At 35.8% G+C, this 15,582-nt stretch overlaps 1 protein-coding gene across 1 annotated transcript in view; it reads left to right on the top strand.

Moving 5' to 3' along the window:
- FYB1 (FYN binding protein 1) overlaps positions 1-15,582 on the top strand; it is a 106,164-nt gene that overhangs the window by 76,307 nt on the left and 14,275 nt on the right. The window contains exons 7-14 of the mRNA XM_079918749.1: positions 791-950; positions 1,451-1,595; positions 5,946-5,968; positions 7,045-7,111; positions 7,882-8,016; positions 9,695-9,720; positions 12,493-12,559; positions 15,255-15,345. Coding sequence (XP_079774875.1) covers positions 791-950; positions 1,451-1,595; positions 5,946-5,968; positions 7,045-7,111; positions 7,882-8,016; positions 9,695-9,720; positions 12,493-12,559; positions 15,255-15,345 — 714 coding nt within the window. The remainder of the gene's footprint in view (positions 1-790; positions 951-1,450; positions 1,596-5,945; positions 5,969-7,044; positions 7,112-7,881; positions 8,017-9,694; positions 9,721-12,492; positions 12,560-15,254; positions 15,346-15,582) is intronic.

Below are 15,582 nucleotides of genomic sequence, written 5' to 3'. Positions count from 1 at the left end.
TACATAGCTTCACATTTCATTAATTCCAAGACAAAATATTTCACATTTTAAAATTCTGATATTAAGATGCGTTTTAACATCGTTGGCATATCAAAATTTAACTTAAGCTATTTTCTTTCTTTCTTGGTGGTACATAATTAATGATATGTCTCACAATTCATCACATCACAAGTTCAATAAAATAAAGTAGATCTTCTTCAAAACTCACAATGCATATTTGCATATCAAAAGGTCTGAGAAATTCTGTTGAAAAGACCAATTTAGGATTAGGAAATGTTTAGGATTCACGGCCTCTAAACTAGATTATTCCCCTGCTGTCAAGAAAACACTGTACTATTCAGGATATTAATTTAAAAACCTCTCATAATATTTGTTTGTCATTTTTATTATTCACAAAGCTATTTCTCTGTCTACCAAGCAAACCACCAGCATACCCCATAAAAACACATAGCACCCAGCATGTCATACATGTAGGTTATCAGTGGCTTTCTCTGCAAATCTTCCACAGAGTTCCCGAGGTCAACAGATCACTGCCACTCTCTCCTAGCCCCCGAGCATGTGCTTACCTGTTCTTTGCTGGTTCTGTCTGACCTCTGCAATTTTCCCCTAACCCCTCCTCTAAGAACATTCACCAGGAATGACATTCACCCTCAACTTCTAGTTCAAACTTGTAAATGTTGGTAATAGGCAGGTTGGCAAGTGGTGGACATATTGTCTTTCAAAACCGCGTTCCTTAAAGATGTTCTGAATAGTAAAGAAGCTGGTCGTGATTTTTTTTTCCTCTTTGCAGCTAACAGGCCCTATTCAAGTCATCCACCAAGCAAAAGCTTGCTGTGATGTCAAAGGAGGAAAGAATGAACTGAGCTTCAAGCAAGGAGAGCAAATTGAGATAATCCGAATCACAGACAACCCTGAAGGAAAATGGCTGGGCAAAACAGCCAGGGGGTCATGTGAGTGCACATTTTCCTACGGCTTCGAAGTGTTTTCTATTTGAGCCAATATGAATGTGAAAATTCTTCCAAAGCTACTCATAAGCATTAAGTTGGGAGCACGTTACAGGGTGGACAAAGATAGGAAGATTTTAAATGACAGGTATAGCTCCATCTTCACCTCATCTGTGTAATCTTTTTAGTGGGGAAAAATGTAAATATTTATAGTGTCTCAGGGAGGAGCAAAGAGCATTAGGTTCTTCATTGAGGTTAAAAGGCAAAAATGATTCATACGAATCACTTTGGAATCTTGAAAATAGACTCTAGGCTTACCCCAAACCACAACAGCATAAGACTTTGACAAAATACAGTGAAACGTGTCAACAAGTCTATAAATCAGAATTGCAAGCAAAGAAATAAAGGGAAAATTTAAAGAGTAAGTGTGCAATTAATATTTTATCCACAACTTTATGATATTTAAACTACAGTTACCTGAACATAAATTGTTCTCCTTTTGGTAGATGGCTATATTAAAACAACGGCTGTAGAGATTGACTATGATTCCTTGAAACGGAAAAAAAATTCGCTTGGTGCTCTTTCATCAAGACCTTTTGAAGATGACCAGGAAGTATATGATGATGTCGCAGAGCAGGAAGATGTTAACAGGTATGTGTAAATACAAATTGTAAAGCAAATCAAATCATCTCTTTGTCAGATATTGTGGATTGTAAGATGCTGGAATTTTACTTTCCCTATTTCCTACTGCCCTCTATCACTAAACTGAATTACCATTTACAATCACTTCAATATGGATGAAAAGTCATTTGAAACTCCGTAGTCTTTTATTTCACTCTTTGGTTGTATGTATCAAATACTACTTGAAATATAATGGGCCATTTGCCAGATATTGCCAAACGTGTTGTCAATCCAAAATGCTGTTTTACAGTATTTATTCTGATTTGATCTTAAGGATATGCCTAAAGTAAGTATGACTTTGTAAAACTGAAGGATGAGATGTAGAAGTTAGCTCTGAAAAATATAAAGTGTTTTTCTCTGAAATCTGAGTCTAAATATATTCATCGTTCTTATTTAAAAACATAACAGACAAAAATGCTTTTTTAAGCCAACTCTACTTTGTTCTTTAAGAGTTAAAATCCCCTATGATCCCTGGCAATAAACTAAGGGTCCAACTTTCCATTCATTCCACTAGAATGGCATGACCTTCCCTGAAAGAATTATGGGAACATCTTTCTGGGGTAGAGGAGTCCAGAGGAGAGGATGGCGATCTTCTCCCACGTACCTTTCCTTCCCTTCTCTCTTTTCTCTGTCTCCAGCTCCCTTTATCCTTGCCTCCTCTTCTGTCTCCTTTTCCTAGCTCTGATCTTCCTTGTCCTTTCTTCTCCTTCCTTTTCCATTCCCCTTTTCTTTTCATTCCTTCTTGCCTCCAATATCTCCCTTTCCTGGTAAAGCCATAATCCCTTCAAGTTGAAGGAAAAGGAGAAGGAAAATCTCCAGCACGGTGAAGAATCCTCTTTTTTTTATGCCCATTTGTGAAATTGGGAAATCCCCCACGTGATCCAGAACACAGGATCTGTGCTAGACCTTCACTTGGGAAAAAATGTGTCTGCATTCTTCATAACTCAAATTTTAAAGGCAAAATATTTTCATTATCAACCATTTTAAAAATGTAAAATGATCAAAACAGTAATATACTTTTGAACTAGATGAAGAATTAAATTTCCCTCTTGTGGACTTTGAGCTCATGGCATCAATTAAACTTATGTTGCTCTCTGGCAGTTTTGTCTTTCTAAAATGAATAATAGGGAATTCCCTGGCGGACTGGTGGTTAGGATTCTGGGCTTTCACTGCCTGGGGCCTGGGTTCAATCCCTGGTTGGGGAACTAAGATCCTACAAGCCACGTGGCACAGCCAAAAAAAAAGAATGATGGCCTTCCATGCCTTCTTACCATGTTATGATCATAAATTATGCAATATATAGCAAAACATGCGATGTATGCACTGGAGTTTACAGATTGTAAATTGGCCTTAGTAAAGAAACACCTTGACCTAATTTGAAAGTCAGTAAATGCTAATTTGGGGGTCAAAGTTCCAAATGGCCATATTCTGAGAGTTACAGAATTTTCTGGACATGAGTATGCCATACCATGTATATTAGCAACATATATACCTTATGTTTGTCTTTTATCTTTTTAAAAAAACACACACACATTTTTCTTATTTTGGAATTAAAGAACCCCAGTTATATTAATATATACATATTTACACTGATGAACATACTCAAGAAAAAAATGATAAATCCACAAAAAGGGATGATATCCTTAAAATGAAGCATTATGTTCCATAATAGGTGACTATTTCCCAAAACAAATGCTATTACCTTTTCCTTTTATCCAGTCTATACATACCACAACTCTAAAAGATATCTCTAGTTAGTAAACATGTAGCAGAAAAAGAATCTTCCATTTAATGAACTGGGGTTGGAGGAGGTGTATGGTTTTTATGCTTAATATTTTAAACAAGTATAGCCCCACAATATTTACTAGCATCTATTCCTCCCTTATGCGCATTTAATAAGAAAATGGAATAAGAGACATCACTTCTACACAAGTATTTTTCTTGAAACTACAGCTGCTGCTGGCAGAGATCTCATGACAGAATATGCTTTGTCCTTAGTAGAACAAGGAAAGATGCTAAGTATAGCTGGCAGCTTGTCCTGGCAAGAATAAGAGAAGGCACCATCCTCTCCTCTCCCTCCCCCAGATGCCTCCTGGTTCCTTGCACTCTTTACCAGCTCTTTCCCAATTCCTCCAGGGTAAGGAGAGCTGACTGTGTGCTTCAAATTCTGTGAGCAGACAGGAGGCTTAAAAGCACAGGACCTGACAGCGGTTCTTCTCCCTTTCTTCTCAACTAAGCAATTTTTTGTGCTAAATGTGAAACGTTGAACAAAAGGAAATTACAAGTGCAAATACCACTCTTCCATCACATAAAAAAACTTTCTTCTATGTATGTTTCCAACCTTTTCCCTGCGATTTATCCTTTCCTCTTTCTCTTTCCTCCTCTTTTCTCACACTCTCCTCTCCTTACCTCTCATTCATCTGATCAATGGTTTGTATTCCAAAAAGACCATTATAGGAAATTGAAGAACGGCTATAGAGATGAAATCATGTATGGTGGCTTTGCTCCTGATTATAACTCTGTTCTTTAGGAATTGGGTGTGAGACTCTCCAAGGGAATATATTGTATTTGCCAGGAGTGGCAGCCAACCCAAATTGCAATTTTTCACATAATTCTATCTGCTTGCTTCATGCTCAAAGGGAAGTGTTGAGGACAATGAATGTGAAAATAGTTTGTAAGCAAGCAGAAAATATACTAAAAATTCATCAAAAATCCATTCTTATTTATATATTAGGACACTTATAGCATGTTTTCCTCCAAAGTTCCATTAACAAACGTACTTTTTATTTCTAGATTAGCAGTAGATCTGCGTCGGACCAATTTCTTTTATTCTGACTTAAAGGTTGAGGAATCAGATATGAGTGTATAATTACACTATACGATTGTAATATCAGACTGATATCTGTTACTGGCAGATTATCCAAAAGGCTCAAACGGTGACACAGGGAGCGCAGCGAGGTGTAGCCAAAAGGATGTTGTAAGGGAAGGCAGGATGCTGAAGTTCTCCTCTCATCTGTTCATTTACTTAAAAGTGGGCTTGGTCACATCACGTCATTTCTCAGCACCTCAATTGCTTTCTGCAAAATGAACTAGATGACTTCTGAGATTTTTTTTTTAGTTCTCACACTCTACACTTCCTTTGTTCTCACAGAACTCATATTTTAGTGGCAGAAATGGACAAGAAAACAGACAATTATAAAAGAGGGGAAATAGAGAATGTCATTAAAATAAATTAAAAATCAGAATTCTGGATTTAGAGAATCAGGAGCCACGCTCTACAAAGGCCCCATGAAGAGGATTTCAGTTTTTTTAAGTTCTCCCTTTTAAAAAAATGGAATGCTATTGCACTAAGAGTTAAATGTTGTGACTACAAGATAGCAAAAGAAAATGGAATTTAACGCAATAATGGCTCTGGAATAATACTCTCTTTTTATAAATAAGTCCATCTATGGAATGATGTAATACAGTATAATCTGAAAACTGCCTCATGGGAAAATGCTAGAAGCAAACAGTATCATTGTTTAGAATACTTTATGGTACTGAATCTCACTTGATTCTTATTAGGTTTGTTTTGCTTTGTTTTTTGCTTTGTTACTACTCATCTATTACAATAAGGAACAGTTTTTCTTCCTTTTCACATATAACATCTGATAACTTTTTTTCTAACTAAAATATAGTTGATTTACAATACTATATTAGTTTCAGGTATACAACATAGTGATTCAATGTTTTTATAGGTTATACTCCATTTAAAGTTATTATAAAATATTGGCTATATTCTCTATGCTGTACAATATATCCTTGTAGCTTATTTATTTTGTACATAGTAGTTTGTACCTCTTAAACCCTTATCCCCAGCTTGCCCCTCCACCCCATCCCCTTGTTACTGATAAGCAGTACTTTGTTCTCCATATCTGCGAGTCTCTTTCTGTCTTGTAATATTCATTCGTTTTATTTTTTTTAGATTCCACATATAAGTGATAGCATACAGTATGTGTCTGTAACTATCTGACTTATTTCACTAAGTACAATACCCTGTAGGTCTACCAGTGTTGTTGCAAATAACAAAATCTCATTCCTTTTACGACTGAGCGACATTCCATTGTGTATATGTACTACGTCTTCTTTATCCATTCATCTGTCGATGGATACTTAGGTTGCTTCTATTGATATATCTTGGCTATTGTAAATAACATCCTGATAAACTTTTGATTGGAATATTATTTTTCCTTTTGTATAACTGCTCAATATATGTACTTCTCTCCCTGATAGCTAAATACTTCATATATTAATTTAATTGGTCCACTTTTTTTTTCCTAGCCACAATCAGAGTGGAAGTGGAGGTAAGCCACACACTTTCATCAGCAGTTTCTGCAAGTCTTCGACGTTTTTGTGTGTACTAATGACAAAATGCTTTTGTCTGCAAACAATGAGGAGGATCTTAATGTGGTAGAAAGAACACTGGACTGGGAACCAATGACTGGGAGTCCAGCCCTGGCCACTGAGTGACCCTGAGCAAGTCAGTTCTTTCTTCCAAGTTTGTTATGGGTTGTAGGGTGACTCCACTTCCAGTATGCCCAGGGCAGTCTTGCTTTATGCCAATTGTCTGAGCACAATTTTTAGTAGTGTCCCCCTTCACTTTCAGAAGTATCCTTGTTTGGATGATAACTTACATGGTCACCTTAGCTATGACTCCTAAAGACTCCTCATTATCTCATCAACAAAATAAGGGTTACTAATACCTGGCAGTGCTAAAATTCTCATCCTAAAAATCAAATGTCAAGTTGATTGTACATATTCCTGTACAGAGAAGGTACTCAATAAAGATTTGTTAAATAAATATTTGTCAAATAGAAAGGTTCCTAAGGACTATAGGATAACAAATCAAAGAAAGGTTTAACTTTTAAAATATCACATTGATGAAATGAAATAAAGAAATGAAAAGTCAGCCCATCAATGTTTATAAATTCACCTTTCATTTTATTTGCTTTTCTTTACTTATATCTTGATCAGTAGCTTTTTCTGAACGTCTCCTCAGTATTAATTAAATTTTTCTTATCACCTCTCCCTTCTTTTTCCACAATAAATTCTAACTCTATCTTTATTTAATTTGACGTTTTTCATAGTTATTTTCCCCCATTTCTTTCATCTCCCATGCATACTACTCTTTATCTTCCCTCATATTTTTATTACATTTCACCTCTAAAAATTCCTTATAAGATAATGTTAAAAATAATTAATTTACCTACTACCTATGTGAGAGTGGGAAATAAAGCTAGTTTTTATTTAAATAGTTGATATGAAAGTAGGATGCTTTCTGCAATTAAATAAGACAGATTTATTATCAAATTTTGAGTGAACATTTGTGACCAAATTATAAAACTAACAGAAGACTTTTTCCCCCCTAATTCACATGAAGGGATGTTCCCACCTCCCCCAGACGATGATATTTATGATGGGATAGAAGAGGAGGATGCTGTTAATGGGTAAGAATGATCAGCGAATTGCCTTTTTGCAAAGTATTGTATATACTGGAGTTGTATAGTTTTGATTTCTCTTTAAAATAAAGAGCAGAAATAGCATTCCCTGTTACGTTACCAAAAATTATTTGAATGTTTAATTAACAGCATTAGTAAATGCGGAAGTGTAACTGCACCACACTTCAAATGAAGTGGTATATTGTTTGGAATAACCTTGACAACTACGTCAAAAGAAGTGAAATGAAAAAGGGATAAAGGGTTAGAAGTGTTGCAGATTTTTTTTCAAACTTTTCCCTATCATTTATTTATCAATCAATAATTTATTTTTATGACAATCTGGAAAGTTAATCAGTCGCATGGCTATCCTTTGTATATTAATCATAGTTGTAGGCAGCCCAAATAAACTGAGATCATATGCTATCTGTGGCAAAACCAGTATTGAATCCTTTGGGTGTTTAAACTTTTGAAATGGTGTATTTTAAAATTTAAATACATTTAAAAAATGTTTAATCTATTAACAACTTACTTTTAAAACAGTATAGCTAAATTGATGTTTAAAACTTAATCCTGACTCAGCTTGCCTAGTTTAAGAACCAGGAGAAATCTACCAAATAGGAAAAAATAACTTACCTATTTACCTAGTAGAAGCAGTATCAAAGACCATAACCTATAAACGTAATAGCTTCATTTTGTTCAATACAATGAGTAGCTTACAGCCTGAATGATCAAAGCAGTATAATTATAAAAAATCTGATCAATGCCTGCATGCTCCAAAGCTCCACGCTACAGGATGAAGAGAAGAGTAACACGTGGTCCTGGGGGATTTTGAAGATGTTAAAGGGAAAAGATGACAGAAAGAAAAGTATACGAGAGAAACCAAAAGACTCTGAGTCAGACAATGAAGGTTCATCGTAAGAGTCGACCAACCACCAAATACAGTGCACGATAACAGCACTAATAATTTAATCAAATGCTGCTAATATTTTATAACCAATAACCAATTTCTGACAAACTTTTAACAATTTAATGTGTTTTTTCCATTAGTTATTCTAGCCTCATTTACTGTGTCACCCTTAAACTCATGCATTTATATAAGAGGAGCACAAAGTATTCGAAAATCATCATATGGTTCAAAAATATATTTTGCTTTCCATTCAAACATGTACAAGCACACACACGCACAAGTGTGCACACACACACCCTCACACACTCATACACACTCACCCTCCATTTAGTAGGACTTCTTTAAACTGTGGCATCACATCTGAATGTTCACAATTCCAACGCCACATTTTATTATATAATATTGTATACTAACTATTCTTCAAAATATACATTCTCTTTTAAAAATTAATTGCTAGAAATAAAGGACACAATTTGGAATTTCTTTTCTCTAAGTACAGTATTTAAAGTCTTTGTAACTCTATATCACAATTGTGATATATTAATTCTACTTGAATTACATATTTATCCTATAATAAAATTATTCTAAATATCTTCAGTTTGTATAAATAAAACTAAAGCATAAATTTTATCTTTCCATACAAAAATAACCCTTTAGTATAAGTTCCATGTGTATGAATTTGAAGGATCTTAATTACATTCGCTGGTACAGGATATCCTTATTTTATATGTGCCTAATAGATTCACCACACTTAACTGAAGTCTTTATAAGATGTTAATTCCACATAGAAGTCCTAATTTTAAACCCTTTTGTGAGACACTAAAACAACACTCAATAAACAGGACTCTTAAAATTATAAGTAAACATAGCAAATCTTCTCTTCATGCAGCATTACTCAAATGTAGTCCTTAGAAATAAAAGAAGAGATTTTTTTTTTGCTCTAATTACACACCAGCTAATTCTGGTTTTAGATCACTTGAACTAATGACCTTTCACACTTTACTGTAACTGTGCACCATTCTTCCAGTGATGTGTGTGTGTGTGTGTGTGTGTGTGTGTTTAAAGCTCAGAAAGTAATAAAAGCAAAGGTCTTTTTCTGTTGCAACTAAAAGCCACCCAATCCTGATTTCAAATCACTTCTGTTAATAAGCTCTCACTCTCTAGTTTCAGTGGATTTTCCTCTCTTATTCACCATTCTTCTTTTGGAGATATACATGTACATATTGTTGAAACATGGTCATATAAAGATTCCTATGACCTCTGCTGATTTTGACTCTGCATTTCTATTCTTTGAGTCAAATAAACAGTTTTGGGCCTGAGCTATGCCACAGTGACTCCAGAATACTGAGACCATTTAATTACTCTGGTATGATAATATGCCCAAACTTCATAGAACAAACCTGCAAACATTGGTCTAATGGCTGTGAGCAAAATAAACCACTGGATATCTTGACTCTTGACTTTTTTGGTCAACACTGGAGTTCACAAAAAGTCTTGCTAAATTCCAGATTGATGGACAAAAACTTGGGACTTAGCAGAGAAATGGAGGATGAGAAAGGAATGACAGTCAACAGATTAATTAGACTTTATAAGCCTGCAGGCTATTCATGTCTCTCCTAAATAAAAGACTCAATTTCTGTGTTTATATTGGTCTGATTATAACTGTGTTATCGTTTTCTTTCCAGTTTCCCTTCTCCTCCTAAACAAGTGGGTAAGTAATAAAAGCTAATTGTATATTTTATATCTCACTTCTTGCAGATGAGGTAGTGGAAAGGATTGGCTATAGTCACGCTGTCTGAATTAAAGTCCTGACTCTGAAAATAATAAATTGTGTAACCTTGTCAAGTAACTTCACCTGGGGTCACCACAGTTTCTCAACAGTAAAATAGTGGGAAGAGGAAATTTTAAAATATCATGAATTTTGAACAGTTCTTCCAGCCATAGGATCACTATGGAGAAAGGGCCGAGTAGGGATGGACCCCAACATTCCCCATGGACCCTCCCCACCCCAATTCAGTCAGAGCTTGGTGTATTGGACTTATGCATAAAGATTTCTGAAAACATGCCACATTATATGCCATGAAGGTCCTTCTAAATCTAAATTTCTTTGATTTTTAAAATGTATCACTTATATTGTCTTTGGAAAATTTTCCACTGCTCAATGTGAAACAGTTTCTTCTTTGTACAATTTTGATCAGCTTATTTTTTTACCCCTGCTGAGACAGATCTTTAAAGGAGTTTTCTTAAGTTTACTTTGAACAAAATAAAATGTCTCACAAGAATATTCAGGGGCTTTCAAAAAGTTTATTTTGACTTGTAAATAAATTGAAAGAGGGCTTCCCTAGTGGCGCAGTGGTTGAGAATCTATCTGCCTGCTAATGCAGGGAACATGGGTTCGAACCCTGGTCTGGGAGGATCCCACATGCCGCGGAGCAACTAGACCCGTGAGCCACAACTACTGAGCCTGCGCGTCTGGAGCCTGTGCTCCGCAACAAGAGAGGCCACAACAGCGAGAGGCCCGCGCACCGCGATGAAGAGTGGCCCCCACTTGCCACAACTACAGAAAGCCCTCGCACAAAAATGCAGATGCAACACAGCAAAAATAAATTAATTAATTAATAAACTCCTACCCCCAACATGAAAATAAATAAATAAATAAATAAATTGAAAGAGCAAACCAAACACAAAGATAATCTATTCTTCCAGACTGTTTATCTGACTTTGTTTTCAGTTATCAATTTGAAAATATGTAAGGCTCTAACCCAAATTGATCAATAACTGATAAGCTTATATCTTAATCTATAATTTTCAAAAAATACTCAAGAAACTTAGCTCTTGGGCTCCCCTGGTGGCGCAGTGGTTGAGAGTCCGCCTGCCGATGCAGGGGACGCGGGTTCATGCCCCGTCCGGGAAGATCCCACATGCCGCGGAGCGGCTTGGCCGGTGAGCCATGGTTGCTGAGCCTGTGCGTCTGGAGTCTGTGCTCCGCAACAGGAGAGGCCACAACAGTGAGAGGCCCACGTACCGCAAAAAAAAAAAAAAAAAAGAAACTTAGCTCCACAAATAGTAGGAACAAAATGGAAAAAATGTGATCAAATAAGTAAAAAATGTGTTTCTTGTTTTAATTTTCTTTCATTCTCAAAGGTGTATTAAGTGCATGTGCATGGAATAGTAACTTTTCCCTCTCTGGAAACCAGTGATATGTAATATTTTTACATATTTATTATAGATTCTTCATATAGTTGAGCACGTTTTATCCTGTGAAATTACTTAACCTGAGTGGGAGGAAAATACACACACAAGCACACACACACACAAACATATATACATACATATACAGAGCATATATATATATATATATATATATATATATATATATATATATATGTGTGTGTACATATATACAGAAGGGGGGGGATTTTTTTTTTTGGTTGCACCAGGTCTTAGTTGCGGCAAGCAGGCTCCTTAGTTGCGGCTCCCCGGCTCCTTAGTTGTGGCATGGGAACTCTTAGTTGTTGCATGCATGTGGGATCTAGTTCCCTGACCAGGGATCAACCCAGGCTCCCTGCATTGGGAGCGTAGAGTCTTATCCACTGTGCCACCAGGGAAGTCCCAAGGTGGGGGGGGGGGGATTTTTTAAAGGAAATCAAATCCTTACCACTACCAGAGAGCATTTTAAACTTTCTGTGATAATCATTTCTTAAAACATTTGTACTCTCTTCAACTCATCTCTTCAGCTTAATTTGCTGTGGAGCAACTTAATAGGTGTAGAGAGGATGCATTCCTCCTGACTTTATTAACAAGAAGTCTAGGATCAAGAAAAATGTCTACATATTGGAAAAGCCATTGAACCAGTTAAGGTCATAGCAACTTTTCCACCAATACTGATTCTCAAGACCTGCTGGTATCAGAAGTGTCTTTTATTTTACAATAGTGCCACACATAATATTCCTACAAGGTAAAAGTTAATAAAGACAGATCAATGAGTAAAAAAGAGGGATAGATAGATAGATGAGAGATAGATAGGCACAAAGACAAAGACATATAAATAAAGTGATATATATTATCCTAGCACCCCAAATCCCATCAAAATCTTTACTTCAATCTCTACCTGCAGCCAATGGCCAGTAATATTGATTTGCTTGTCAGCAATCTACTAATCTTACAATTCATCACACTTGTGGCTATTCAAATACTCTCAGTCACTGCTTTAGGGTTTTTTCCCTGATAACAATAGTTATTATCATTGCCACTATTTTGTTGTTGTTGTTGTTTTTCTTTTTGAGGGGTATTTAACACAAGCATCAAGGAAGAGAGGAACCTCTCTCTCCCTTTTAAGGAATAGGCAGTGCTTCCAGGAGAAATGTACAGAGACCTTATTTTGTTGTCCTTGAAACAATCTTTATATTAAAATCCCATTGAATGCTCATATCAAAATGTACATTAACAGTGTTTCAACATTTGCTATTCTGTCTTTTGTTAGACATGGGAGATGACGTTTATGACGATGTGGATGCCTCTGATTTCCCTGCTCCACCACCAGAGATGAGGTAATTTAAATGTTCTCATTACAGTGAAGTTATGAAAATCAGACGGTTTAAGAAAATTCAGCTGGAATAAAACCCCAGTGAGGGCGTGTGTACTGTGTGCCATCCTGTTGGCTCTGTCGTCCTCTCCCTGATCCCAACTCTGACCTCTCTGCCAGGTTTGTGAATGGATGGATAGCCCAGGTTCTCCTCCTCCTTCTCTCTCTCGCTTCCCCTGATTATCTTCTGACCTATGACTCACCAATGTCTTCATTCATTTATTCACTCATTCACTGGGAAAATATTTGAGAGCCTGATCGCAACTGCTCTCACTGATTCATTCGCTCCCTTTTTTACTTTTTTCTCAAAACGTTTTTTATCTTGAACACACTGCTTAGTTTATGTCTCAATCCTAACCCACCTGCTTCAAGCCTCCTCCATCCTCCACAAGAAGATCGTTTCCTTTTATGAAAAAAAAAAAGAGAGCAGATTTGTGTTTTGAAAGGACTTTTACGAGTTATGTCACTTTTTCACAAAATCATCTGATTCTCAAAGGTTCCATTCAAACAAAAACAGTCAACAGTGAATAGTGACATTCTTTAACTTACCTAAGGCTTCAATTTAATTTTAGACAAAAGTTGTAAGAAAACCTAAAATCAATTAATAGAAGAGGAGTACCTTTACAAAATTCTTTTGTAATAGAAAATAACATGTTAGGATGCTTTTTTATACCCCAATAAATATGTGAGATGATCTGATACATGCTATGTATGGAAGCAAGAACACCTCTCTAGCTTTTTCAAGAAAAAAGAAAGATGAATAAAAAGATCTTGAAGTTGATCAGTTAAAGGATAGAAGTAACATCAATGGAATACAGTAAGTGGTGTCTTCTGAGCTGTACTGGTAAAAAATGCATGAGTGAACTCTAAGTTTATGTTTTTGTCTTTTTTTTTTTTTTTTTTTTTTTTTTTTTTGCGGTACGCGGGCCTCTCACTGTTGTGGCCTCTCCCGTTGCGGAGCACAGGCTCCGGACGCGCAGGCTCAGCGGCCATGGCTCACGAGCCCAGCCACTCCGCGGCACGTGGGATCCTCCCGGACCGGGGCACGAACTCGTGTCCCCTGCATCGGCAGGCGGACTCCCAACCACTGCACCACCAGGGAAGCCCCTCTTTTTTCGTTTTTTTTACCAACATTGTTAAACTAATTTTACACAACAAGAGCAAGATCAAAGAAACTGAGGGGAAAATATCCTGTTATTTATATAAGAAGATCAAGTTCTACAGGCAAAACACACCAGAAATATGAAAGGAGAATCATTCTCCTTTTTCAGTTCTCCATGAAAGGAAAATCTAATCTTCAGAAATATGTTAAGTTTTAATATTCCTCACCATTGGGACGTCGCTTCTATTCCTGACAGTTTTAAGCACATTTTTGTCTTTAATATTACTGTAGAAATGCCACCACATTCCATTAAATAGCTCTCTAGGAACCCAGAGTCACCCACTGGCCCTTTTCTTTAAGCAAAATAAGCCCCAGCTGATTAAACTTTGTGCGATATGTACTAATTTCTTTCCCGTTGCTTATTTTCAGAGTTTAAGGCAATCGTGTGTCTCTAACACAGCATTCTATTTTTTTAAATAAATTTCAATAAATTACCTTTAACGAGAGCTTGTGGGGCATTTTTAACATTCATGTATATTCTGATTGCTCCAGAGTGCTAATCCGGGCCAGCGATTCCACTACTACCCAGGTACCATCAGAGAGAAGGTATGAGGGACAATGCAGAACCTAGGGCAGGACAGTGTGCTAATTCATTTCCCAGTGAATGAACTAAATTCTAAGATTCAAAATTTTTAAATAAATCAGTTACAAACAAAACTTTACCTTAGGTAATCAAAATTAATGTCAGTGTTTAAAATTTTTCATTATTCACAAATATTCTGATTTTTTAAATTCCCTCCTACAGAGAGTCACAGCCTTTCCCTAACATCCATACTTAACCCAGGAATTGTTCACAACCTTGGTTGCAAATTAATATCACCTGGGAACTTTTAAAATACATACGTCAGTACCTGGACCTCACTCAATTTAATTAATTAGAATTTTTAATTAATTTAATTTCTGGGAATTAGACAAGGGCAGTGGTATTTTTTAAAAACTTCCCAGGTGATCCTATATGTGGCCAGGCTGGAGAATCACTACCTCAGAGCTGTTCACCTGTCTTATAATAATTGGCTTTAGTTGGTATCATGAGATGTGACCCTGGCTTTGTTTTAAGTACATTATATATAGATAAATTTTTTAAGCCATAAAAATCAGTCTTTCACAAAGTGTTCTTTTTTAAAAAGCCTTTTCTATGACATTAGCCAAACCACTTAATTATCTAGGAAGGGTTGAAAAATATAAGGGGTTCAAGAATAGGTTGAATCATATGAAACTGCTGGTATGTAACGATGTTTAAACTATACTTCAGTCATTTTATACCATTCAACATAATACATTATCTCTCACTTCCATTTTAACTCAGTCTGTATTCTTTTGAAAATCTATTCTGCATTATGAAATGTCATCATTTATTACAATGAATGTACTAGATTTCTAACAATGATAATTGAAAATGAAATTTAACAAAAATGTAATGTTATGAATTGTCTGTTATACACTATTCTTCTTATATTTTGAAACTAAATGCTATTTTATGTGTGTTCTGCCATCCTAGTCAAGGAGCCAAGGCCAAGGCAGAAGAAAAAGACCCTAAGAAACTAAAAAAGCAAGAAAAAGAAGAAAAAGACTTCAGGAAAAAATTTAAAGTATGTTTACATTTAAATATCATACAAAGTTCAAAGTGCTAATGAAAAAATTGATGATTTTTAAAAGTGTAATTATCAATATCACAGTTCTCCATCACAACTCCTTTATTTTCTACAAAATTTATTTTAGATTTAAATTTATTCCTATAAGAAATTAAGTAAACTCTCATACGCAATATATGTACTGTGATAATCATCTAAATTTAGCTGTCCTTTGAAACTTAATCAGAAGGTAAG

The sequence above is a fragment of the Stenella coeruleoalba genome, assembly GCF_951394435.1.
Source record: "Stenella coeruleoalba genome assembly, chromosome: 3".
In the NCBI taxonomy this organism is placed as follows: domain Eukaryota; kingdom Metazoa; phylum Chordata; class Mammalia; order Artiodactyla; family Delphinidae; genus Stenella; species Stenella coeruleoalba.
This window is presented reverse-complemented; position numbering and strand designations above follow the sequence as displayed.